This window comes from Raphanus sativus, chromosome 1 (genome assembly GCF_000801105.2).
Source record: "Raphanus sativus cultivar WK10039 chromosome 1, ASM80110v3, whole genome shotgun sequence".
NCBI lineage: Eukaryota > Viridiplantae > Streptophyta > Magnoliopsida > Brassicales > Brassicaceae > Raphanus > Raphanus sativus.
Genome location: NC_079511.1, coordinates 8,579,145 through 8,604,595, shown reverse-complemented (window position 1 = coordinate 8,604,595; position 25,451 = coordinate 8,579,145). Strand labels below are relative to the sequence as shown.

At 34.7% G+C, this 25,451-nt stretch overlaps 4 protein-coding genes across 6 annotated transcripts; all 4 read left to right on the top strand.

Annotated features, from left to right (window-relative positions):
• The first annotated feature begins 216 nt into the window (after positions 1-216).
• Positions 217-1,775, top strand: LOC108840190 (chlorophyllase-1). Its single transcript, XM_018613025.2, has 2 exons — positions 217-634; positions 974-1,775. The coding sequence occupies exons 1-2, from the start codon at positions 365-367 to the stop codon at positions 1,676-1,678; spliced, it is 975 nt and encodes a 324-aa protein (XP_018468527.2). The 5' UTR covers positions 217-364; the 3' UTR covers positions 1,679-1,775.
• A 7,793-nt stretch (positions 1,776-9,568) lies between these two features.
• Positions 9,569-12,082, top strand: LOC108863052 (bifunctional nuclease 2). 3 transcript variants are annotated; one of them, XM_018637363.2, is made up of 11 exons: positions 9,569-9,661; positions 9,949-10,234; positions 10,321-10,491; positions 10,590-10,639; positions 10,728-10,784; positions 10,849-10,914; positions 11,006-11,080; positions 11,155-11,273; positions 11,368-11,459; positions 11,593-11,661; positions 11,759-12,082. In XM_018637363.2, the coding sequence occupies exons 2-10, from the start codon at positions 9,949-9,951 to the stop codon at positions 11,652-11,654; spliced, it is 978 nt and encodes a 325-aa protein (XP_018492865.1). In that variant the 5' UTR covers positions 9,569-9,661; the 3' UTR covers positions 11,655-11,661; positions 11,759-12,082. The 3 variants fall into 3 exon arrangements, with proteins under 3 accessions (XP_018492865.1, XP_018492856.1, XP_056865339.1); XM_018637354.2 differs by having other exon boundaries at positions 9,946-10,234; XM_057009359.1 differs by having other exon boundaries at positions 9,594-9,661; positions 11,764-12,082.
• Positions 12,083-12,432: 350 nt separating this feature from the next.
• LOC108863072 (phosphatidylinositol/phosphatidylcholine transfer protein SFH4) lies at positions 12,433-16,319 on the top strand. The gene is made up of 14 exons (XM_057009353.1): positions 12,433-12,724; positions 12,912-13,221; positions 13,393-13,492; positions 13,586-13,852; positions 13,939-14,016; positions 14,104-14,205; positions 14,293-14,342; positions 14,688-14,787; positions 14,854-14,949; positions 15,027-15,140; positions 15,219-15,339; positions 15,406-15,806; positions 15,891-15,965; positions 16,046-16,319. Exons 1-14 carry the CDS (start codon positions 12,691-12,693, stop codon positions 16,064-16,066), a joined length of 1,869 nt encoding a protein of 622 aa, XP_056865333.1. The 5' UTR covers positions 12,433-12,690; the 3' UTR covers positions 16,067-16,319.
• Positions 16,320-22,416: 6,097 nt separating this feature from the next.
• Positions 22,417-25,235, top strand: LOC108841710 (jasmonate O-methyltransferase). The gene is made up of 4 exons (XM_018614472.2): positions 22,417-22,575; positions 22,733-23,173; positions 23,844-24,134; positions 24,731-25,235. The coding sequence occupies exons 1-4, from the start codon at positions 22,501-22,503 to the stop codon at positions 25,106-25,108; spliced, it is 1,185 nt and encodes a 394-aa protein (XP_018469974.1). The 5' UTR covers positions 22,417-22,500; the 3' UTR covers positions 25,109-25,235.
• Positions 25,236-25,451: the final 216 nt, after the last annotated feature.

The window sequence follows — 25,451 nt, the reverse complement described above, 5'->3', positions numbered from 1 at the left end:
AGATGGCCGTCGATCAAAACCAAGGGAGGCGGTTGGTAGGGCAAGCAGTTTGACCTTGCATGGCGTCTAGGCAAGAAAACAATCAAATCACGCACACTAATTTTCTAACCAACTTGTAACAATTGGAACAATGAAAATCACGTGCTCTTTTTGCATTTGTCGGATTCATAGATACTTCGAATCACATGTTGAGTTTTGCTACGAGAAGCCAAGAACCACTGAACGAAAAATGGATAAGAAAAAAAAAATCACATACTATTCTCGGAGTTCTCCTATATAGTAACAACTAGAGACACCTCGAGACATTCATCAACATTTCTATAAATCATACGTCTTAACACACTCTTTTCCCAATATAATACAAATGGCGGGGAAGGAGGAGAGTGAGACGTTTTACTCGGCGGCAACTCCTTTGGAGTTTGAGAAAGGCAGCCTTCCAACAACCGTGATCCCCGCAGATCCGTCGGCAAACGATTTGACCGCACCTCCAAAGCCTGTAATAATCACCTCCCCAACAGTCGCCGGAACTTACCCCGTCGTCTTATTCTTCCATGGATTCTATCTTCGTAACTACTTCTACTCTGATGTTATTACCCACGTAGCTTCTCATGGCTACATTGTTGTAGCCCCACAGGTATGTATAGTTTTTTTTTAATAGTATAAAGTATTAATTAAAGTTTATCTAAGAAACTAATTGAGTCTGTTATCTTTTTTTTTGTGAACTAGTTATATAGTTAGTGTTTTCTTATTAGTAAAAATATTAAAATTATATTGACTTGTATTACAGTTTTTAGGTGTTATGCATATCATATAAAATACATTACGTCTACGTAAATGGCTGATTTTATAAGCTCTATAGATTTCAATAGCCTACTTTTAGAAACCGGATATAAAATTAATAATTATTTATTTTACATGAATTTATAAGTTAGCCAGTTAATAATCTTTTTTTTTTTTTGGGTATGACTTGCAGCTGTGCAAGATTATGCCGCCAGGAGGGCAAGTGGAAGTGGACGATGCTGGAAAAGTGATAAACTGGATCTCAAAAAACCTCAAAGCTCACCTCCCAAATCCGGTAAACGCTAATGGCAAGTACACCGCACTCGTGGGCCATAGCCGCGGTGGTAAAACCGCGTTTGCGGTTGCGTTAGGCCATGCCACAACACTAGACCCATCCATCAAGTTTTCAGCTCTTGTAGGAATAGATCCAGTTGCAGGAGTCAGCAAATGCATGAGAACCAAGCCGGAAATCTTAACTTACAAACCGGAATCTTTCGACCTGGACATACCGGTTGCAGTGATCGGTACGGGTCTTGGACCGAAGAGTAACATGCTGATGCCACCATGCGCACCAGCGGAAGTGAACCATGTGGAGTTTTATAATGAGTGTAAGCCTACGAAGGGACATTTTGTGGCTGCGGATTACGGACATATGGATATGTTGGACGATAATTTGCCTGGTTTTGTCGGGTTTATGGCGGGTTGTATGTGTAAGAACGGGAAACGCAAAAAGAGTGAGATGAGGAGTTTTGTGGGTGGGATCGTGGTTGCGTTTTTAAAGTATAGTCTATGGGGTGAAAAGTCAGAGATTCGACAGATTGTGAAGGATCCTTCGGTTTCCCCGGCGAGGCTTGATCCTTTGCCGGAGCTGGAAGAGGCTTCTGGTCATCTCGTCTAGATTTGTGGCTATGTAACGTAATAAACTTATTTGATAGAGGCTCCAAACTCGTAATAAACTTGTTGCATGTTTCACTATTTTTAATAAACTTATTGAATATTTATCCACTAAACATAAATATGTTCTCAATACTTATGGAATTCCAATATCATAAATATCTGATGATTATAGTATGTGGCAAAATGGTTAGAATGAAAATTTTGAAAAATGCATGGAAAAATAAGTGCTGAAAATTCTATTACAATTTTTGAGATTCCGAAAACATATGCACATAAGAATTTAAAAGCGATCAAAATGAGAGATACAAAAAACTCTACACAAAGGTCGTCCTAAAGAGTGTGGCATGTGTTGACAAGAAAAGTTGATGTATTTTTGAATTGATTGTGTGCAATATCTTGCATAGAACTATAGAATTGTGTTGTGAAACAGAGACGACAATCTCATTTAAAATTTTGTTTGTTTGTATTGTCGCGACGAGATGGTCCTAATATATTCAAATGTGTGTAAAGAATCTTAAAATAGCAATGTCAGTAATAGAGACGAACACATTAAAGCTCGTTTTGTTTGTATTCTAGCAACGAAATGGTCCTTACAATTTTTCGAGGTGTGTTGTGTGATCATTTTACTCCGAGGTTCACATGCATGGGTTTTGACCAGCAGACGATGAAAGGAATTGCATCACGACAAACATGATTAATATTATCTCAAAAATACGATATATAATTTTTATTCGAATATATAGATAAAAATGCTTTCCGAAAATGCAATTGTTACTTACTTTTAGCCGAGATTTTTAACTCATGATTTAACATTTTTTATATTTTTTTAACTAAAACGGTTCTTATATCTTTTATTTAAAAGATAGTTTTTAGCTTTTCTTAGCTAAAATCTAAGAAAAATTAAGAACTATCTTTTTACCCGAAGTTAAAAATTTCAGTTAATAAACCAGAGTTAATCATGATCTCATATCTTACTTAGGGTAAAAGAACTTGTTATGGATAATTTAAGTGTGGATGACTTCCATCTTAGTTTCTTTGGTTCACAGGGAAGTAGTTGATAAGTAACAGATACAAAATGAGCTATTCTCGACATTATATTTGTATTTTTACCTAGGGGCACAATGACGGAGGTGAACCAAAAATCAACCGGATCAAAATCATATATGTATAAAATTATTAGAGATTTCACAATAAACATGGAGATCAGTCTCTTAAAAAAGACCAGTTATTCAATATATACTAAAGTTATATGTTTATATTAAACTAAACTTAAAAATTGATGGGGGTCATGTAGGGGCATCTAATATTGTCGTTTTTATTCAATTAATTTTCATATCTGGTTAATTTGTCCATTTTTTGAAGTCTTGTCAAACTATCACCCACATTGTCATATAATCTATACTTACTATTAAATATGATGTTCAACTATCTTCAATATACGTGATATTGATGAATAACCGATTCCACGATGTGACTATATCGATGGACAGTTTTACATATGTGACATTTTTTATATACATGTTCTGGATCTACCTCTCAATAATTTCTGCATCTTATAATTTGCAAGAAATTGATTTCTATTATGTACCGATATATATGATCGACATATTCTATTTCATCATTATCTATTTCTAGTTTGGTGTTTATCTTATAGTTAGGATAACTATATGTATCATGTATATATACGACTGTTTAGTCGATGATCAAAGGAAGCTTTCCCATTCATTATTCAACACGTTATCAGCACGAGACTCTAAAATCCCGAGCTACTTCAAAAACCCTAATTGACGGCGGCACTTCAAACAGCTCGTTCTCTCAAACCGTTTCTAAAGCTACAAGAGGTTTTTGCTCAACCTAAGACGCGACCAAATTCTGATCCGTTCCGGTCATGCAGTTCGCGATCCGACTTGTTCCAGCTCTCGGTGGTCCAAATCTACACTTCGAAGTTCTAAAGGTAAACGTTGAAACCCTAAAAGAACACATAATCGAACGTGGTTGATTGATAAAGGAATGACCATTAAAATTTTGCAAAAACCCAAATAAAAACCTAGCAAAAGTTTAATAGGTCCCTACCCTTCCATGAGTAAATCGAAGCTCTTAAACCAAAAGTTCGATATGAGATTTTTTTATCAATAAGAATCAAAACCATAATGGTTTCTGAATCTCAAAACCTCTTTGATCTGAATGATCAAATCGAATCCTTAAACCTAGAAATCGATCAATCCCCTAAAACATAAACATGATCGGCTTCATCCAAAAACATCTATTTTTTTTTTGTGATTCCGACTTGATTTCTTGATCTGATTGTCTAGTTTAAATATTTTTAAGTTGTTCTTGATGTTTTAGAACTGCTTAGAATTGAGAATTACACAAACCCTAATTTTTTTTTTATGAAATCAGATTGCAAATAGGTGATTTTTGATTAAAATTGTTAAATTTTAGTCTATTTGCTAGATGATTTCCCTGATCAATGCCGAAATTGACTTGAATCATTAGGGATTGATAGAAAAATTAATAGAAATTTTCTAGATTGCTAAATTGCAAATTTTAATTTTTCTAGAAATTTCCGGTTTTGTGAAAATTGACTTTTTATGGTTTCTGAAAATTTCCAAATTAGTTTTAGAATAATGGAAGATTAGAAAAATGCTAAAATTGTTTAGATTGATCTGATTTTTTTTAAAGTCATATAATGACTATTTAGATCAATGGTTTCGAAAGTTTTTATAAAAAAAGTAAAACTCTATATTTTCGAAATCCTAAACCATATTTTCTCTTTCTAGAATCCGATTACATTTAAATCATCTAGAATCATTTATTTGATCTGATTTAATTTTTTTTAGCTCATCTTGATCATATAGACATTGATTGCTAAGGTTGCATCATGAAACAATTTTTTGACCGATCATATGAGAAAATCGGATTGCTAGATTGAATGGAAAATTGGATTGCATTGCATAAAAATCAAAGGTTGAAAGAAACCAAAGTTGCATTGCTATATTGACTAAAAGAAATCGGATTGAATTGAATAATTTAGAGGTTGAAAGAAACCAAATCACATTGCATAAATAAAAGGTTGAAAGAAACCAAAATGCATTGTATGAATCCGATTATAAGTCAAATAATAAGACTCTAAAATCTATATTTTCAGATGTCGAATTTGGATTATCTAGCCCTTAATCTCTCTGGAGATAATTATTTAAAATGGGCCATGAACACTGCAATTGTCCTGAAGATAAGAGGACTTGACAGATGTATCATCAAAGGCGAGTATGCAACTGAAAATGAAAAATATGGGGCAGTAACAATTATTCACCAACATCTCACTGAGGATCTCAGAGATCAGTATCTAAATATTGAGAATCCTCTAGACCTTTGGACAGAGTTAAAATCCAGATACACAATAGTGTTATTACCAAAGGCTAGGCATGAGTGGATAAATCTCAGATTTCGGGACTTTAAGTCTGTAGATGAATATAACTCAGCTCTAATCAAAATAGTTTCTAAATTGAAACTATGTGGTGAAGAGGTAACAGAGGGAGATTTACTGGAAAAGACATTCCTCACATCTGATCCAAAGGATCTATTGTTACAATATCTCTACAGAAAAAAAGGTTTCACCACTTATACGAATTTGATCTCGCATCTATTACAAGCTGAGAAGAATAATGAGATACTAAAGCAAAACCAGTGAGATGAGACTTCCTGAAGTCAATAAGGCTGGAGAGAATAAGGATGAATCCAAAGAAGCCACGCCCAGAATAATAAAAGGAGTGGCCGGCTTATACATTGCCTAAGAATCGAGATTTCGACATTCTGATTTTATGTTTTATTTGTTTGTCATTTACGATTTTTTATATATATTAAGAGTTGTATTAGTTTTATATTATCATGTTTGACTTGCTTGATAATTTCTTGATTGATAAATGACAAATGAAAATTTAAAAATGAGTATAGTAATTAAAAATCATCCGACCAAAGGCATTGCCTAAAAGGGGCATGAATTATTCACCCAAATAAAAGTCCCATTTGAGTTATAAAATTTTGAAAAATGAATGGTTTCCACATTGAACCAATGGGCAAAGGAAATATAAGTTCCTTAAGATTATAAAGAAAGTAAAAATTGCCCAAGGCATAAAAATGGTCGAGACTGTACTCTCAACTGATCTAAACTATGCTAAAAGATCAGTATGATAAAGGCAAAAGGCCTAGGTAACCAGATAGGTTGACCACGAAATTTTATACACTTTATGGCATGACTGGACTAGCCATCCAGGTCTTTAAAATTGATGCAAAGATTGATATATAAAAAAAAAGGCACAAAAGAGTTATCCCATAGAATCTCACGTTGTGTAACATGTACACAAGGGAAACTCAATAGGCTATAATGTTCCAAGCATCTAAAAGATTTTTAGCATGTTCATGAGGGGGAGAAATGACACTCCCGTGGTCCATAAACAACACTAAAAATCCGAGTGACATGGTCTATGACCATGATAGAACTTGGCCGAATTCTTTGGGATACAAAGATCACTAGCTAATGCTTGGGAACACATGGATTTACATGTAATAAAAATATGCATCAGGCCATATAAAGTGAACATAGATATTCCCATCTAAAAATGATAAATGGTCATGATCCAGACATAGACCATCCTAAGAGATTATGTATAGTCCACCACAATAATATGTGCCGTCTAGGATGGAACCTCATAAGAAGATGAGATAAGATTGGGAATATATGTTGGATATGAGAATGCTTTCTCCCACGATTTTATAAGAAACCTTGAGCCAAATATGGGTGATCAGATTAAGGCCAGGTTTACGGATTGCATGATTAAATCCGACTATCCAACATTAGGAGGAGAAAGAAATAAGCTGGTAAAAGTATAAAGAGAAATGGAATGGTATTAACCATCCTTGTCTTGGCAAGATCCTCGGACCAGAGAATATGATTTAAGACGTCCAAAGAAAGATCATACAAAGCTAGCTAAAAGAATGCCAGACAGATTAGACCCGAAAAGAAAAGAAAAAGAATGACTAAGTCATACCAGCTTAAGCACCACGAAATTAATGTCCTATAAGAGACATAATCAAGTTGCTATAAAGTCTAAAGATAGACCAATATGTTCCATAAGATAAGGAACCTCGGAAATAAAAAGAAAGGTGCATAGAAATGACATATCCGAGGTCATAAGAGAAACCAGACCAGACATTGAGATAAGGCTCCGCAGCTAAACATCTAACAGACCAGACCATGTAGTTTGGGACGCCAAACTGCAAGGTAAATGAAGGTTCTTAGTAAGAATGAAATCTCTAATCGATTAGTTCATGTCTGGAACACAATGGAACACTATAAAAGAAGTGTCGACACATAAAAGATAAAGATGCATAAGGAAATAGCACTTGAGTTTAAAAGATATAAGCGAGGATCAGAACCCACGAGAATACAAGAATGCATTCATAGACTAAAGGAAACCGTGGGGGTTCAAAGAAAGATTCAAAGAATCTATAAAAGAGATGGGTGTATTGACCATATATAGAAACACCATCTGATAAGATAAAACCAGTGAAAATAGGTCATGTGTGGGAAAGGAAAAGAAATAGTGAGACATGGACTAAGGTGTTCATATTCCTATTTAAAGCATTCAAGGAATGGCTTGATTACACAAGGATACTCACAGAGACCAAAGGAACAAATTATAAGGAGATGTACTCCTATGTGTTGGATGCTACTACAAATTCGAAAATGATAAATGTCTGGATATAAGTAAGAAAGAAATGTAGTAAGCAGCATGTTGATCACTGGATAAAGAAATGATAAAAGTATCAAAAAGATGAGAAAAGAAATTCTCATAGAATAGTTTTGTTCCTAAGCTATTCATGGACTGAAAACAAAGCAGCTGCAAGTGATATGAAAGACTAAGAAAATACTTAGTACAATCAGTCCATAGATCCTTATAGAGGATATTATAATTCCTTGTGTTTATGTTTATATCAAACCAACCTAATGAGAGGTTCAATGGTTCAATGGTTTCAATGATACAAGTTATCGATTGATCCTTAAATAGGCCATATTTTAAATATAATGAGGCTGCAATGACTTGCAGCAGGGACCATGGCCGTGGGTGTATATGTTGAAATCAGCACATTCTAAGTGACATATGAGATGGTCGCAGGAGAAGGCAAAGAGAACCATTAAGGTTCACGGCCTTATTAATCAAAGACCATGCCTGACCATGTTCTGGTCCAATCGTCCATGTGAGACGACCAACATAATAACCCAAAACGTGGGATGGCCTTAAGATACCAATTAACAACATGCATATCAATATACATAGTCTAAGATATAGCTGATGGTAAAGAAGGTTCTAAGGAACCAACGGCAATGAATAAGGACATTGTAGTAACATCATCGCAGCACACTTACCATGTAATTGCAGCAATATTAGACTGCAATATATTAGCCATTCATGGGCAAGTTATAGGCGTGTGTGGACAAGGTCTATGACCTAAATATATGTGTTTCAGCTCGTGGGATGGTCCACGGCAAGAAGGTCATGAAATGCCATAAAATATAAGTATGGATTGCGATGTTTAACTAATAAAATTTATGTATAAGACTACAATGCAAGTATGAGCCATTATGTGTATATCAGTGGTTAAAGAGAAACCACAATGGCCCAAAAGAATGATCAGGCGTATGACTGGTCGAAGTCTATCCAAATTAGATGGACAATGACAAAAGAGACAGATTCATGTAGAGAGTATATGTACCCGTGATTATGATTTGGTCGAGGACCATAATGTCAACATGCCCGACCAGATTATGGAGTAGACGACAACAAATAAGAAGATCCCGTCTAAGAATTCATTGTCCACGAGATTAGAGAAAGAAGTACAAGCCCGGTCACAAGACAATCCAGCCGACTTCTTCACCATTTCCTGCGGGCCTCAAGAAGCTCATACACCAGATCGAGATGCGTCGACTGAAAGATATTCAGTGATGCATTCATCAAGGGGAGTTCATGTGTTGTACTCTTTTTCCTTATCCATGGTTTTGTCCAACTGGGTTTTCCTGGAAAGGTTTTAATGAGGCAACATCAAAAGCATGAATGAACCCTGAACCAGATGTGTCGATCAAGGGGGAGTGTTATGTACCGATATATATGATCGACATATTCTATTTCATCATTATCTACTTCTAGTTTGGTGTTTATCTTATAGTTAGGATAACTACATGTATCATGTATATATACGACTGCTTAGTCGATGATCAAAGGAAGCTTTCCCATTCATTATTCAACAATTTCTATATTCTATAAAAAATTGTATCTTCTGTTAATCAAAACCAGACCGAAAGTAAAAAAAAAAATTAAATTATGACCGCTATGTCACAGGGTCTGAGGAGTTACTCCCAAGATATGATTCCACAATCTGTCTCATGAAGGTTTGATTTAGCCAATTTTAAAAAAGAGAAGTGTCTTCCTCTCACTCGGAACGGACTAGTGAGGCTGAAGCCATAAACCTATATAATTTGGGCCGATAAATAATTAAATGTTCCAAAAGCCCATTTTATTGACACAAGACTTTCGAGCAAACGAAAACACAGTCACACTCTCTGTCGTACATTTTATCCAAACAGCCTTATCCAAACCATACTGACACAAGCGCCGCACACGTGGCATCCATTCAGAGATAATTATTCGGCGACTGTTACTTGATGACTTGTCAGTTTTTCACGAGTTACCCTCCGCGTCACCATAACTAAGACAAATTCTCCGTTTTACCCCTTCCACGAACATAAGCGAAAATTGCTATCGATTGGTGAAAAGGGTAAATTCGTCAAATATGGGTCGATAAGAAAAAAAAAATATCTCTCTTATATTATTATTATCTTTCGTTGATCTGTCTGTACAAGATCATACTTTCCCTTCAGTCCTCTCTGTTGAGAATCATCCAATTGAATCTTACGAAAATTTTGAAGGTAAAAAATCCAAACACTTTCTGGTATTTCGATTATATGTTCATCACACACAGATCCAAGCTACGTTATATTATAGTCTTTTTTAATCGATAAATACACCGATCGTTGAGATTATTCAAACTAGCTGTTGTTGTTGTTGTTGTTGTTTTATGTGGGATCAGTGATTTCTATATCGAGTTGTGAGTTATTCATTCAAGTAAAGTATTTTGAGAATTAAGTTAGGTTTGGTAATGTTGTATTCTAAAAAAAAATATTTAATTTTCTTAATGTGTTCTTCTGCATAGAAGATGAGGTCGCTTCAATCACCGATTGTTTGCCCTAGTGTTCGTCCCAGACAAGTGAGTGTGTCTGCTTCGCTCGTCAACTCCACTGTTTCGAGACCTAGGCTTCTCAGGAACCGGTTTTGGGGTCATCAGACTAAAAAAGTCAAGTCCCAGGTTGCTACAGTGATAGTACGGAGGTGTAAGGGTATACAGTGTCTTTTCAGCTCGCATTCAGATGGTAACGGAAGCACAGCAGAGAATTTCAACGAGAACGATGAAGATTATGTCAAGTCTAGTGTACTTGAATCTGGTAAATAAAATAATGATTAAAACCATCAGTGTTTCATTCTAATCATTGATGTCTTCTTCTTGGTGTTTTTTTTTTCTCTTAATTAGCTGAGGTAAGAAGTGGACCGGATGGTTTTGTGGTGAAGATGAGAGACGGTAGGCAGCTTCGTTGTGTTCACAATAATCCTCAGGGAGGGAATCTCCCGAGTTATGCTCCACACTCTGCTATTGTGCTGAAAATGGAAGATGGAACTGGTCTTCTTCTTCCTATTATCGTCTGTATGTGATCTCTCACACTCATTTGTGTGTTGAGTATTTCCATTTATTTTTCCGGTGTTTTTGAATCTCATCCTCCTTTCTATTGGTTTGAATTGCAGTGGAGATGCCAAGTGTGTTACTTATGGCAGCATTGACGAATGTGAAAATAGTACGTTTTTTTTTATTATATATTATTATCTCCAGCTTCTCTGTTTGAATCAGTGGAGAGTTATTAACATAGGGATTAATTTGTGTAGGCAAGGCCAACTATGTATGAAGTGGTGATGGAGATGGTAGATAAAATGGGTTACGAGGTAAAGCCTTTCCTTTTTTGTTTCTTTTGAATACAAATTCTTAGACGAAGAAAGTTAACCGCAGGTTAGGCTTGTTCGAGTTACCACAAGAGTTCACGAGGCGTATTACGCACAGTTATTCCTTTCAAAGGTTTGCAACTTCTGGTCTTCAAAATGCATCTTCCATTTAGTGTCTCGTTTTCATTTCTTATGCTAAGGCTGTTCTGAATGGGGATTTGCAGGTGGGGGATAAGTCTGATTGTGTAAGCTTCGATCTACGTCCTTCAGATGCAATCAATATAGCTGTCAGATGCAAGGTACATTTATATTACAATAACCATATAACTCACGGGATCATCTTAACCACTCTTGAAAAATGGTGTGGCCTTAGGTACCCATCCAAGTTAACAAGTTTCTAGCATACAGTGATGGAATGAGAGTCATCGAGTCTGGAAAGCTATCAAAGCAAACACCTGCTTCTGATGGTTTATTACATACTGAACTAGACCGGTAAATTCTAAGTTGCTAGTGAAATTAGTCTGAACAACGTTGACAATTACCAACTTAACAAAAACTTTGTGTTTTTTTTTCCTACTTGTGTTAGGCCAAATGGTCAGCCTTGTCTTGATACAAAAGAGTTTGATCTCTTGAACAACATGATGCAAGCCGTTAATGAAGAACGGTATGATGAAGCAGGTAATAATTAGTCTCTCCCTCTGTCCTGACTCTCCCATTTCAAAATCTTTTTTTTTTATTTGGTGATCTTGGTTATTTTTTTTCTTTCTTAAATGTCCTGTCTTGTGTTTTGGGGTTTCAATGAATGTTGCAGCTGAGTGGAGAGACAAGCTTGGCCAGTTTCAAGCGAAACGCAAACTAAGGAAATACACATGATCGACAGGTAATGGTAGAAAAAAAACAAAAGCTCATTCTACTTTGGGCTTACAGGGAAACCAAAACGAGTAATTTACGTTCTGTGTTTGTTTCATTTACTGCAGAGCAGTTCCGAGACAAATGTATTTATAAAAGTAGTAGTATTATTATTGTAAATAATAAAGAAGCCATTGCTTAGAAGCTGCGATCAAAGTGATGGACATGGACGCTTCCAACCTTGCAAAAGAAATAATATATCTCGTGTGATGGAGAATACTCGTCTATCATACACATGTGCACGTTGTTAGTAAGTTCCTCGAAGATAAAAGACATAAAATCTTGTATGTAGTGTTATCGTGTGAAACCAATCAGTGATGTGTACATACATAATCATACATTGATCATCTCTCGTAATTAGATTAATAAATTTTAGTGGAAAGTATGATTTTTTTTTGTCAATTTGTCCTTAGCGAATTATTGCAGATTCCGGATTACCGGAAGTAGGACCGCGCGTATTATATTGCCTACATAAAATAAAATATCGTTATAACTTTAGTTACATATAAGAAAATTATTTGATGTTTACAGACAGATTATTCTAATTCAAAAGCCAAAATTCAATACATTCTGAAAAAACAAATAAAAAAAAAAGCAAACAAGTCATAATCGAACAGAAGTGGGTTCCCGCCAAGAGCTTCACACGTGTCTTTGATGTCTGAAGCAAATAATAACAAAAACAAACCGCTGTTGGATTGTGATAGATAAATAAATAAAATAAAAATATCAAAGGATCAACGAAGAGGCAGACGAAAGGGAAGAAGAGACAATATTCAAAGTTTCAAACATTGATGGCAGAGATTTCTTTGCATTTCCGGCGGCCATGGAAATAACATTTATTTCACATTAATTAAAATCATAACTGCACCAAAAGAAAAAAAACTTAAATTCCTCAGTAACTCCTCCATCTACCGTTTCACCATCTCTCTGCTTTCTCTCTTTCTTTCGAATTGTCAAGGCTCGACTATTCAAAGTTTCAAACCTTCGATCTATTCTCACCATGTCTGGTCCTCTTGATCGTTTCACAAGACCCTGTCAGTAGCCTCTTCTCACATCTCTTCATCGTTTTCTGTTTAGCAATTTCCCTAGGGTTTACAGATACTATATCGGTTGTAATATATGTCATGAGAGTGAAGATTACCTCTTTTCAAGTTTTCTCAATTATATTTTCACTCGTAGATATGTTCTTAATATGTAATTTTGAATTGTCTGTCTCTCAAGGTTTTGAAGGTTTCTCTAGCAACGATGAGAAAAGAGAACGGAAGTCAGATTTCGAAGTTTCAGAGGACGAGAAGAAGACTAGAATCGGAATCTTCAAGAAGAAAGCGTCAAAGGCTTCTAGCAAGTTAAGACGTTCTCTGAGCAGGAAGAGGAGGCCAAGCAAGGGAAGAAGCATCGATCGGACTCCATCTCTTACTTTTGAAGACATACATGATGTTGAGGAGTTGCGATACGTCTCTGAGTTCCGACAGTCACTCATCTCTGATGATTTGCTTCCTCCAAGTCTTGATGATTATCACATGATGCTGAGGTCCTTTTTGCTCTTTCTTTATTTTATAATGATATTTTCTTGTGTGAATTCATGTATATTTTTCTTCTTATGATGATGTCTTTTGTGTTGATGATGACGTCATGTTTGTGTTTTGATATGAAGTATAGAGAGACCACTTGTTTGTTTTCATGACATTTCTTCTTTCTGTAGATTCTTGTATGCAAGGAGATTCGATCTTGGAAAAGCAAAGTTAATGTGGGCCAACATGATCCAATGGAGAAGAGATTTTGGTACAGACACTATTTTGGAGGTAGTAAGGTTTTTATTTATTTTTTCATGTGTGTTCTGAAAGAAAAAATATTGTGTGCGATTGTGTTTGCTGACTGATGTCTTCACTTGGCAGGACTTTGAGTTTCCTGAGTTGGATCAAGTTCTAAAATACTACCCCCAAGGATACCATGGTGTTGACAAGGACGGAAGACCTGTTTACATTGAAAGATTAGGTAGAGTCGACCCTTGCAAACTCTTGCAAGTCACTACACTGGAAAGATACCTTAGATATCATGTTAGAGAGTTTGAGAAAACTGTTACCATCAAATTTCCTGCTTGTTGCATCGCTGCTAAGAGACACGTCGACTCTAGCACAACAATTCTTGATGTCCAAGGCGTGGTACATTTCTCTCTTTCTTTTTATAAACAAGGTTATGAAAACTCTTTTTTTAGACTCTCTGCATCGTCGATATATATATTTTGCAGGGATTAAAGAATTTCACTAAGTCTGCGCGGGATCTTATCACGCAACTGCAAAAGATTGATAATGATAACTATCCTGAGGTAGTGGCTGCTCCTGCCATTCATTTTCTCATTAGCAAACCCCTGTTTTTGAGCAGAGTTTTCTAACATGTGTACTGACATGTGCAGACACTTCACCGTATGTTCATCATTAATGCCGGCCCTGGTTTTAAGCTACTTTGGGGCACGGTGAAGTCGTTTCTTGACCCAAAGACTGTCTCCAAAATAGATGTAACTTAAAACCGTTGTTTCTAAATATCTACTTCAACATTTTTTTTTCTTGTAGATGATTTAATTGGATCAATGTGATTCTAATAGGTCCTCGGAAACAAGTTCCAGAACAAGTTACTTGAAGTGATTGATGCAAGGTAGGGAGTCTGATAGGAACCAAAAAGCTTAGTTCCTTTTAACCTAATCTCTCTTAGAGATTTTAATTCTTGGAAGATTCTCTATTATTAATCAAATGAAAATGTATATACTGATACAACTTTGTAAAAATGGGAAAACACTTGAACTAATATAAAAAGGTAAAACTTCAAAACCAATTATTAAATAGAAAATTAGCAAAACTCTAAATGTTAAATATCCTAATCTCTCTAACCATAGTCACATATCAGAGTCTTAGTCTTTGAAGTGATTTCTTTTCATGTCTATTATCATATATCTCCAGAATATAATTCTATATCATCTGAACATATTTGGAAATTATTCAGCCAGCTGCCAGATTTTCTCGGTGGTACTTGCACTTGTGCAGATCAAGGAGGCTGTATGAGATCTGACAAAGGGCCGTGGAAGGACCCTGAGATACTAAAGGTGATTGATCGTTATGTTTGTATTATGCATATGATCATTCTAATGGTTTTCTCAGCCTTCATGCAGATGGGTCGCAGTGGTGGGACGTTCTGTAGGCATGCTGGTTCTGTTCTAAGCAGTGATTCCCAAATATCTCCATCTAATAAGCAAACTTATTATGGGGTAAGGTTTTCGTTTTGGTAGTTGGGACATAAAGTTTATCAGACTGTAATAGTAATATATATCGTCTCTTGGCTCAGATGAAAGCTAGTGACACGTCAACAGCAGAGTCAGGGTCTGAAGTAGAAGAGTTGTCTTCACCTAAAACAAATATTAGAAATCATATACCTAAGTTAACTCCTGTTTCTGAAAGTGTAAGCGTTCAAGTTGCATCAAAAACTTAGTTTTTAGTTCTCACCGGACCTGACATGCTTGTTATGCTATTATTTTAGATCAAGGCCAATGGTAAAGTAAGTCCTTGTGTTTTATCCGAGTATGAAGACTGTGTGCCAATGGTGGACAAAGTTGTGGATGTTGCTTGGCAGTCACACGAGATTTCAAATGTTTCCAAAGGTAAGACTCCTGAACAAAATTGTTATATTTCTAAAATGTCAAGACATATAATGGAATGTGTTACAGGTCCGGATTATACATCTAGTTTGAGGACAGTAGGAAGTGTTAGTCAAATCTGGAGGTGGCTGACTGCGTTCTTCATGAACATTTTAGCACTATTCGCCTCTCTGACTCTGCCACAGACTATGAGTCACCACTCCCAGTTGATTCCCTCAAGCGCTAGAGATGAGCTGTGTGACGAACGTGATGCAAGGGAATCTCGTCCTCCTTCGCCTTCTCGTCCAAGTACCATCGATGAAAGAGTCAATATCATTTCCTCTGTTGTGAGCAGACTAGGCGATCTCGAGAAACAGATAGAAACCCTTCACTTGAAGAAATCCGAGATGCCTCATGAGAAAGAGGAGTTGCTCAATGCTGCTGTTTATCGCGTGGATGCACTAGAAGCAGAGCTCATTAATACGAAGAAGGTATAACCATTCTAAAAACCCTGAAAGATACTGATAGTGAGTCATTATGAGCCTTGTAATGACCTAGTTTTGGGTCTTGGGCAGGCGTTACACGAGGCTTTAATGAAGCAAGAAGAACTTTTGGGTTACATAGACCGGCAAGAGGAAGCTAAGTACAAGGTTAGCCTCCTTTTTTGCAGCTAACTTTTCTCCCCTTTCATTGCAATATCTATGTTTTAATGATTGAGCATATGATACAGAGAAAGAAGTTCTGCTGGTGAAGTGAGATCAAGTTCCCGAGTTAATTAGCAAAGAGTGCATGTTCAACGATCTGGTTGGTTACAGAGCAAAGGTTGTAGTGGATTATAAAGAAACTTGCGGTGAGATTTTAGTTTAATAATCAAAGTCCTTTGTTGATCTGCATAATGATGCTATCGAATGTGTGAATTGTTGGTGTTTGCCACATTGGATTCTGTATTGAAAGTTCGAAAGTAAAAAAAAAAAGTCAAGTGACCTGTGACATGGATTGCATCATGTGACATGTATGGTCTTTGCATGTTAGAAGAAAGTGGGATCTTAGACAAAACACATGTTTGATATGACCAAACAAAGGACTTATCGCAAGTTTCAGGTACAGTTTTTTAACCTCTTTTAATCTGTAATTTGATAGCACAATTCTCCCAAAAACAAGGAATCATCCATCACAATGCCACACAACAATGGTTTCTTTTTGCTATGAGTTGCGATACATCAAATTAGACTGCGGCAAACGTCCACAAAAATGTGAATGAAATCTTGATATAGTACAAGATGATTTGACATAACAAGATATATATTAATTAGGTTATGAGGAGTCGTTCTCTTCTTTTTTTTTTCTTTTTTGGTCATCGGAGTCGCTCTCTAACTTAAACCAAACTTAATGACTGATTCATTTCCAGCCACAATAAAATCAATTACAAAATGCATTTCCTTTTTTTTCCTTTTCTTTTTATGAGGCAACGCATTTGTATACGTTATTCTTTTAGAAACCAAGAGTAATGTGTTGTTGTTTTTTAAAAGCATTTACAATTTTATTCACAACCGAAAATTTTGGTTAATACAAGCTTGAATTAACCAAAATTTTCTGCACTAAACTTCACAAGACTAACGCTCGCTCACTTAACCGACGCTATCCACAGGGCTCGTCTTGAGATTTCGGGATATATTGTAATGTTAATGTAAAAAAAAAAATTGGGGATCTAAATTTTTTTTTTGAGGTCTAAATTTTTCTTTTTTTCTTATGTCTATATAGTTTTCTTCAAAAATTTTGGGGCCCTGTTACAAATGTTTCACTACGCATGGTCCAAGGCCGGCCCTAGCCATCCGCTAAACCGTTTGAAAATCTTTAGAGTATCAGTCCCCGATTTCACTGTTAATGGAAACTTCGAGAATGTGAGGTTTACCTATTTGCCTAGAATGTCGGTTTTCTCGCACCATTACCGGCGTAACTGATTTCGATGATCTCTTCAAGCTCATAATTTAAACTGTCCATAAAGTTCTTAACATAATGATAATAAGAGAATATCAAACATACTGAAAAGCATGTCACTGGAGCCTCAGTTAACCGCTGGGACAATGGAAGGAAGAAACGCCAAGGTCCGGAACACCCCAAAACGCTCTGCCTCCAGACAAGTCGGGTTGCAATGAAGGCTAATCTGGATACAAAAAGTTCCAGTTCATGTTAAAAGATAAGCTTGCTAAGGAGGCCAATGGATGCCTTAACACTGAGATAACACATCTCAACCCAGGTCTCCCTGCCAAAAGAACTCCGACTGACACAATCAAGAACACAAAAAGACGCCATGGTCCGCAATAAAGAACCTAATGCGATAAACCAAGCTCTGCCCAGCTACGCTCCGCTGGAGACACGGAGAGGGACTGAGACAGAGGAACTGATTAAGATACTATGCGAGGTGTCTAGAACTTTTTGCCCAAAACATGAGTAAAAACCTACAAAGAAAGAATGCTCTTGAGAGACCAATATTACCAAACCATAAAATTATTTTATTCAAAGTATTTTATCATTTGGTTTATATTTGTATTCAAACAATTGGTCCAATTTAAATTTCTTATATAGTTAAGAAAATTTTCCCAATCAAACCAAAGTATGAATCTTTAATTTAAATAAGTATTTCAATAAAATTTAATATCAGTTTGAAAATATCTAAAGTTTAGTATATCAACGATTGAATCTTTGTAATATAAACTAGACGTATGTAGTCCAATCAGTGTGCCAAATTATCACATCAGACACATGTTTTGCCTTTTCTTTGATAGTTTTCTTTTTCTCGTCAGAACTAACCAAACAAGTAAGCAAACACTGAGTTAGACTTGTGTTCTCTCTTTCCCCAATCATATATAATCAACTTCGAAAGGTAGCTTTATCATTTATGAAGTATTCAAATATGAATAAATAATTAAATGCTTTTAAATTAAATCAGTTTACACAAAATTTTCCTTGTTTTTATTTTCTGAAGTCTCAACAAGTTTAGAAGTCCCCCCCTTTCTAAATAATGTATTTAAAAATGACATGTTATGCAGTTATCCAGACCTGCACGTATCCTTGCAATACCTTCAAAATAAAACAGCATATGAAAACTGTTGATCATGTGACTGGAGATATATGTATCATATTTTTTTTAGAAAAAAACTAGCTTTTCTAATATACATTTAAAAAGATGTATATCTGTAACACTGATTTAAGAGAATTTAACAAATATTTTCAACTTTTACACCAAAAAGAATTTAACAAATACAGGGTATAAATGTTCAAAAAAAAAACAAATACAGGGTATAAACATGTGACCAAAAAAACAAATACAGGGTATAAAAAGAGTCTTGTAAGACATGTTGACATAAAAAGAAACACAGCTCAACAGAAGTAATAACTTAAATTAGATTAAACAATTCCAATTATATATAACGAGAAAGAGGCTCATCGTCAGAACGTGAAGCAGAATGTACACGTGAAATTACTACCTCATCTGGCAATCTATTCGCGTTAGAAAATTGCTTGACAGCAAATCCCACGTGGTTCACCAAAAACTTGTTTATTTATTTTTCCAAATAATAGTTTAATAATGAAATTAAAATGTAAAAATAGAAAAGATTGAAAAGTAGCTTTGATATTTTGCGTGCAAGAAATCAGTAGATAAAATATCACTCTTAGTTTCGATAGTACTATATAAATTCTTTCTTAGATACTATACCTTGATACCGTAGACCGTCGTCTCCTTACTGTGGAACAGGTAGAAAACGTGACAAAATTAATAATGCTTTCTCACATATATTTATCTTGAGGAATGGTTCGAAACTTCGAATGTCATCTTTGAAATATATGATGTTCCACGAATCGTATGCAATGGGGTCCAAAAGAAAAGAAACAAATCAATAATCATATATATTTTTAATTCGCGTCTTTATTCGGTCTATATTAATAATACTTTCAGATTTGAGACCATTCAAGCCTAAATTGATTGATATCGTATATTTCAGAACACTGAGTTGTGCTTTATTGATCACACGAGTTCTTAAGAAGCTAGATCGGTTGGTACGTACTACGTCTTATGTTTTGACATTACTAAACCCTAAGGGCAACCACATCGATTGATACCTAAAAAGCAGGTTATTATCATAATAATAACAATAATCTAATCATGACAGTTTTACATTTTACCTTTTCCTAAAATAATAAACTATTTGAAAGTTGACGAATGGCAAAACAGTACAAATGAGTTTCTTAACACAATTTATACATAAATATGGGACCATAAACGCACATACAAGACAAAAGACAAAAGACATGTGAAGTGAACTAAACTGTTTTTTTCTTGCCTGACTTTAAAATACTCGAAAAAACAAAACCTATTTTAATGCTCCCTCCATTTTATAATAGATGATATTTTAGAAAATGTTTGTTGTTTTAAAATAGATAAATGTTTTCATATTTTTATATTATTTTAAATTTGCTGAAAATTGTGTAACTAATTAATTTTTGTAATTATTTTTATGATTAGTTGAATGATTTTTAAATTATATTTTTATAATTATTTTTAAAATAAATTTCTTAATTTTTGTATATTAAGTCAAAATATCATCTATTATGAAACGAATAAATTAATAAAATATAAGTTTAACTGTAGCATGCAGTGGATCTAAACAAATTCCCAGGTCCGTCAGTTAAGATCAATTAGCTAACTGTAGTTTATAATTACCTGCTAGACTGCTAATAATACACGATTACTCGAAATATCAGTATCGGTTTGGAACTTTGTTAATAAGATTAATCAGTCCTATCTAACAATTCATCAATAATTTAATATTTACACAAAAAAAACAGTTCATTCATAATAGAAAAATCTTTAAATTTTTGTTTTTTGGTAAAATATTAAATTATTATATCAATTTTCGAATTTCTGATAGAAATTACACAGTGAACAAGTAGCGTAATGCGGAAATAAAACTAAACAATAGATCCTAAACAGAATGAAAAAAACCCCAAGATAGCGGGACAAAGTTCTAGAGACCCCGATGAGCTACGAGTCAAGCTCGAACCTTACAAACCGAAACCAGTCTAAAACCGAGAGCTGGGCACCGCAAAAAAGTCTTTAAATTTCGTAGACCTAACGAATACAAAACGTTTCCATTTCCAAAATATACCAAATAGAGCACTTTTTGTTATGCTTCACGCATATGTTCTTGGGTATATATTTGAGCATTAATAATGACTCTCATCTAGTTCAGTTTTCCTCAAGGTTATGAATTTTTTTTCATTTTTAACACCATCGACCATGTAAATTGAAAATAACAAGAATTTAGGTTCACCCCATAAGATGAACTTTTAAATCCAGCCTACTCTGTGATCAATTAAAGTGCTATATAAATAATTAAATAATAAATATTAAATTAAATAAAAATAATTGAAAAGGCAATTTTAATAACATTAACGCCGTTAACAAATTTTTAAATCTTAAATTTTAAACTTTAAAGCATAAACTCAAATCCTTGACACTAAACCCAAACCATATACCATAAATTCAAATCCTATATCGTAAACTCAAACTGTATATATATATACTAAACTTAAAACCTAGATTATAAACTTAAACCGTAAATCCAAACAACCATAAACTCAAATCATATACCATAAATCTAAACTCTAAACCTTAAATCCAAATCCTATATCGTCTAGGTTTAGAGTTTGAATTTAAGATTTACATTTTCGGTTCAGGATCTAGGATTTGCGTTTAGGATATACAGTTTGAGTTTATGATCTAGGATTTGGGTTTACGGTATAGAGTTTGAATTTAAAGTTCATGATTTAGGTTTACAGTCTAGGTTTTAGGTTTAGAGAATATAGTTTTGGTTTGAAATCTAGAATTTGAGTTTATGGTATATTATTGGGGTTTAAGGTCTAAAATTTAGATTTACGATCTAAAATTTAAAATTTAAAATTTAAAGTTTAGAATTTAGATGTTAGTATTAGCATCACTAAAATTATTTTTTTAGCTCTTTTTAATTTAATTTAATATTTATTATTTAATTATCTACGTGATACTTGATCATAAAATGAAAAGCGAATTTAACCATGAGAATGAACCTAAGTTTTGTTTAATCGAAAATATCCTTCATTTCTTATATATTTTCCACCATTCGGCTGATACAAAATTACATGATTTTATATTCGACTTTGGTTATCAGATTGTTATTCATATCAAGAGTACCTAGTAGATTATCGTACAATTAATATGAATACTAAGGAACACAACACACAAAATTAGTTAGGTTCCTTAATTATTGTCATCGATCAGTAGATTCAGTACTGTTATATATGTACTTGTACGTAAGAGTAGAGAAGAACAAATACTAAGTGAACCCAACCTATAAAGAGATCAATTTCCATAAGTGGGTGTTTCTTAATTTATAAAAGACCCAATTAATACTATATTAAAATCCTATTGTTTTCATAAATTCCATGAGAAGGCACCGATGAAGATGTTTTTGGCCATTGTTCTCGCTACGTATTTCTTTCCTTTGCATACGGATTAAAAATGTATACGATCTTTTTCCGGTTAAGTGTTTACGAAAGCCATATGAAATCACACGTGATTAATAATAAGAATCTATCTTTTAACCAACTAACACAAGATTGAATAATTTTTTTCGTTACAATTTAGTTTTCCTTTAATTTTCGTTCACGTACCGTTAATGAAAGTGAAGTATTTGATTTCTTCCATATTATCCCAAAACATGACAACTAAATTTAACTGTTCCGTATCCAAACGTAGCACTTCAATCTGATTGGATAAAATTTGAGTTAATTATATTCTTTTTGATAAAGAAAATAAAAAGTTAATTATATTCTAAATCACCTGAAAAGTATATGACTAGGAATAAGAAACAAAATTGTTTTATATTAATAATTTGTTCTAGTCTAGAGGACTTTGTAACCCGCACATGGTTTCAAATCACCTTGAACAATTTTAATATAAAGGATATTCGTAAGAAGAGAACACTATGGAGAGATAACTCAAGGTACATAAGATGCATGTGGTTGTGGCTGTTATAGAACTGCTCTCTTACCCTACTCCCTTATATATACCAACCCAACATCACTTATTTTCTTCATAAACCTTCTGCCTCAGAAAAGGACATATATAGAGAGAGAAAGAGAGAAATGGAAGTCATGCGAATTCTCCACATGAACAGGGGAAACGGTGAAACAAGTTATGCCAAAAACTCTACAGCTCAGGTTAAAGTTTCATATAAAGAAATATTCATAGTAGTCATGTGTACATAATATATAGTATATATTGTAATGTCAAAATCCATCTATATTTTAATATTTATTTTGGTTCTAGACCACAAAAATTAACAACACATGTGGACAATGTTTATGTAACTCGCAGAGCAACATAATATCTCTAGGCAGAAGAGTATTGGACGAGACCTTGAAGAAGCTAATGATGAGCAGTTCTGAAATTTCGAGTTTTGGGATTGCCGACTTAGGCTGCTCCACAGGTCCCAACAGTCTATTGTCCATCTCCAATATCGTAGACACAATCCAAAATTTGTGTCCTGACCTCCACCGTCCTGTCCCTGAGCTAAGAGTCTCTCTCAACGACCTTCCTAGCAATGACTTCAACTACATCTTTGCTTCTTTGCCAGAGTTTTACGACCGGCTTAAGAAGAGAGAAAATAGCAATAAGGCGGCTTTAGGTTTTCAGCACGGAGGAGGAGGAGGACCGTGTTTTTTGTCGGCGGTTCCTGGATCTTTCTACGGACGTTTGTTTCCTTGCAGGAGCCTTCACTTTGTTCATTCTTCTTCTAGTTTACACTGGTTGTCTCAGGTGTGGTTTCTGTTTCTCTAGGCGAATTTTACTTATGAATATATGATATTTACGAGTATGTGTTAAATAACTAGTTTCTTCCAAAAAGAAAATGCCATTTGCCAACTTACATTCTGAATATTGAATTGTTAAATACTTAAATCTAAGATACTACCCTCGTTTTCACAAAAAGAGTCATTTTAATTTAGAATTTTTATTCAGGGTATACTTAAGCTTAATATTAATTACAAAATACAATTGAAGTTATAGATAATAATTTTTATCTCAAATATTATTGGTTAATTAGATATAACTAATAAAAATATAAATACATTTCAACAATTTTATTAATTTTATTAATTTGTGTGAAAAAGTGTCAAAATCACATTCTTTGCAAAACATTAAGAATGGATACAATTAATTATTCTTTTAATAAATATATACTAAAAACAACTTTCACGATACAGCAACAGGAAAATATTTACGCTACTAATATACCTTTTATTAAGAGAGAAAAAAATCTAGTGCGTGGGAATCTTTCTTATTCGAGAAACCAAAAAGATGGAAAACCTAGTGGTGCACATATGACACATCATACATCACACTAGAAAACAATTGTCTCACTTCATCTATACATCACACTACGATAATCAGTACATGCTAACAAATGAAATTATTATCCATATACAAGGTTCCATGCGGTGAAGTGAACAACGAAGATGGGGTGGTCACAACAGCTAATCTAGACAACATGGGGAAGATATACATATCGAAAACAAGTCCTGAGAGTGCACAAAAGGCCTACGCTCTTCAATTCCAAACCGATTTCTCGGCGTTTCTGAGATCGCGATCCGAGGAGTTGGTTCCTGGAGGCAGAATGGTTTTATCGTTCCTCGGTAGAAGCTCACCGGATCCTACGGTCGAAGAAGCTTGCTTTCAGTGGGAGCTCCTAGCTCAAGCGCTTATGTCCATGGCCAATGAGGTATAGTGTTGCAAATATGTTTACATATAATTAGAACCAGCATGTAAGTATCTAGTCTTTTAGATATATGTGGGCATATGGCCCATATTACTCAATAGGGATCTGACAGTAGCACGTTACTTGACCAATTAAGTTATCCTGGTAAAGTGGCCCCATGCTTGCTTTTCCAAATTCATTGAGTAGTCTTATGTTTCAGTTCAGCCAATCTATGTAGATTGATACATATCATATACACATAGTTTTGATACCATATACGTTTCGTTTGGTAGTGCCAAACAGTAGCTAATATGACGAAATTCATCCAAACTATAGTAGAAATCAAGTAGACTGATGACGAAAATCACTTTATATCTCAATTAATGTAGCCTGGACTTTTCTCAAAGCCCATTCAAGACTGGTTCCTAAGCTTTTTAGATATTTGATCAAACTAATTTAAATCTTTGGGTCTGCTGCAACAAGATTTTGGATTCTTGGACGAGTGATAATAGCCAACCCATAAGATTATTGGATCAACAAATAATATATAGCCAAATCAAGTTTACTACTCAACAACTCATAACTAAAAGGTTCCTTTCTTTTATGTTCTTCATCTAAAGGGTATCATCGAAGAAGAGAATATCGATGCTTTTAACGCTCCTTACTATGCTGCGAGCTCCGAAGAGTTGAAAATGGTGATAGAGAAAGAAGGTTCGTTTTCGATTGATCGACTTGAGATAAGTCCGGTTGATTGGGAAGGTGGGAGTATTAACGATAAAACCTATGACATATTACGCTCCAAGCCCGAAGCCCTAGCTAGTGGACGAAGAGTGGCTAAGACAATACGAGCCGTGGTAGAGCCGATGCTAGAACCCACATTTCGTCAAAACGTGATGGACGAACTTTTTGAAAGGTATGCAAAGATAGTGGGAGAATACTTGTATGTGAACTCGCCTCGATACGCTCTTATTATTGTTTCGCTCCTGAGAATGGGTTGATCATGTTATAACCTATGCTTCTTTTACATGTCTTTGGACCTACAGTGACATGATTTAGTACTTTTTAATTAATGAAGTATATGTAATGTCATTTGCTTCAAGAATAAAAATATGTGTGATTTAAACAGAGTATCTTTCAAGACGCAAATAGAGTGGCACACGTTTTTGCTAAACGTTGCTCCTCAAACAATGTTTTTTTACTCGAATTGTCTTCACGTTCTTGCTCGCTTGTATCTTATTTGTGTAACGAATAAATGATTTTTTATGTCAAAAACTGACAACCTTTCATTTCATGTGACAGAAATTAATAGGAGCCTCATCTGTATTAGAATACATCATTAAT

Coding starts and splice junctions, on each gene's coding strand:
- LOC108840190 (XM_018613025.2), top strand. CDS start 365: ATGGCGGGGAAGGAGGAGAGTGAGACGTTTTACTCGGCGGCAACTCCT. Junction 635..973: donor ACATTGTTGTAGCCCCACAG/GTATGTATAGTT, acceptor TATGACTTGCAG/CTGTGCAAGATTATGCCGCC.
- LOC108863052 (XM_018637363.2), top strand. CDS start 9,949: ATGAGGTCGCTTCAATCACCGATTGTTTGCCCTAGTGTTCGTCCCAGA. Junction 10,492..10,589: donor TCTTCTTCCTATTATCGTCT/GTATGTGATCTC, acceptor TTTGAATTGCAG/TGGAGATGCCAAGTGTGTTA. Junction 10,640..10,727: donor CATTGACGAATGTGAAAATA/GTACGTTTTTTT, acceptor TAATTTGTGTAG/GCAAGGCCAACTATGTATGA.
- LOC108863072 (XM_057009353.1), top strand. CDS start 12,691: ATGTCTGGTCCTCTTGATCGTTTCACAAGACCCT. Junction 14,343..14,687: donor CTTGAAGTGATTGATGCAAG/GTAGGGAGTCTG, acceptor GAAATTATTCAG/CCAGCTGCCAGATTTTCTCG. Junction 14,788..14,853: donor AGGACCCTGAGATACTAAAG/GTGATTGATCGT, acceptor GCCTTCATGCAG/ATGGGTCGCAGTGGTGGGAC.
- LOC108841710 (XM_018614472.2), top strand. CDS start 22,501: ATGGAAGTCATGCGAATTCTCCACATGAACAGGGGAAACGGTGAAACA. Junction 22,576..22,732: donor CCAAAAACTCTACAGCTCAG/GTTAAAGTTTCA, acceptor TGTAACTCGCAG/AGCAACATAATATCTCTAGG. Junction 24,135..24,730: donor TTATGTCCATGGCCAATGAG/GTATAGTGTTGC, acceptor CTTCATCTAAAG/GGTATCATCGAAGAAGAGAA.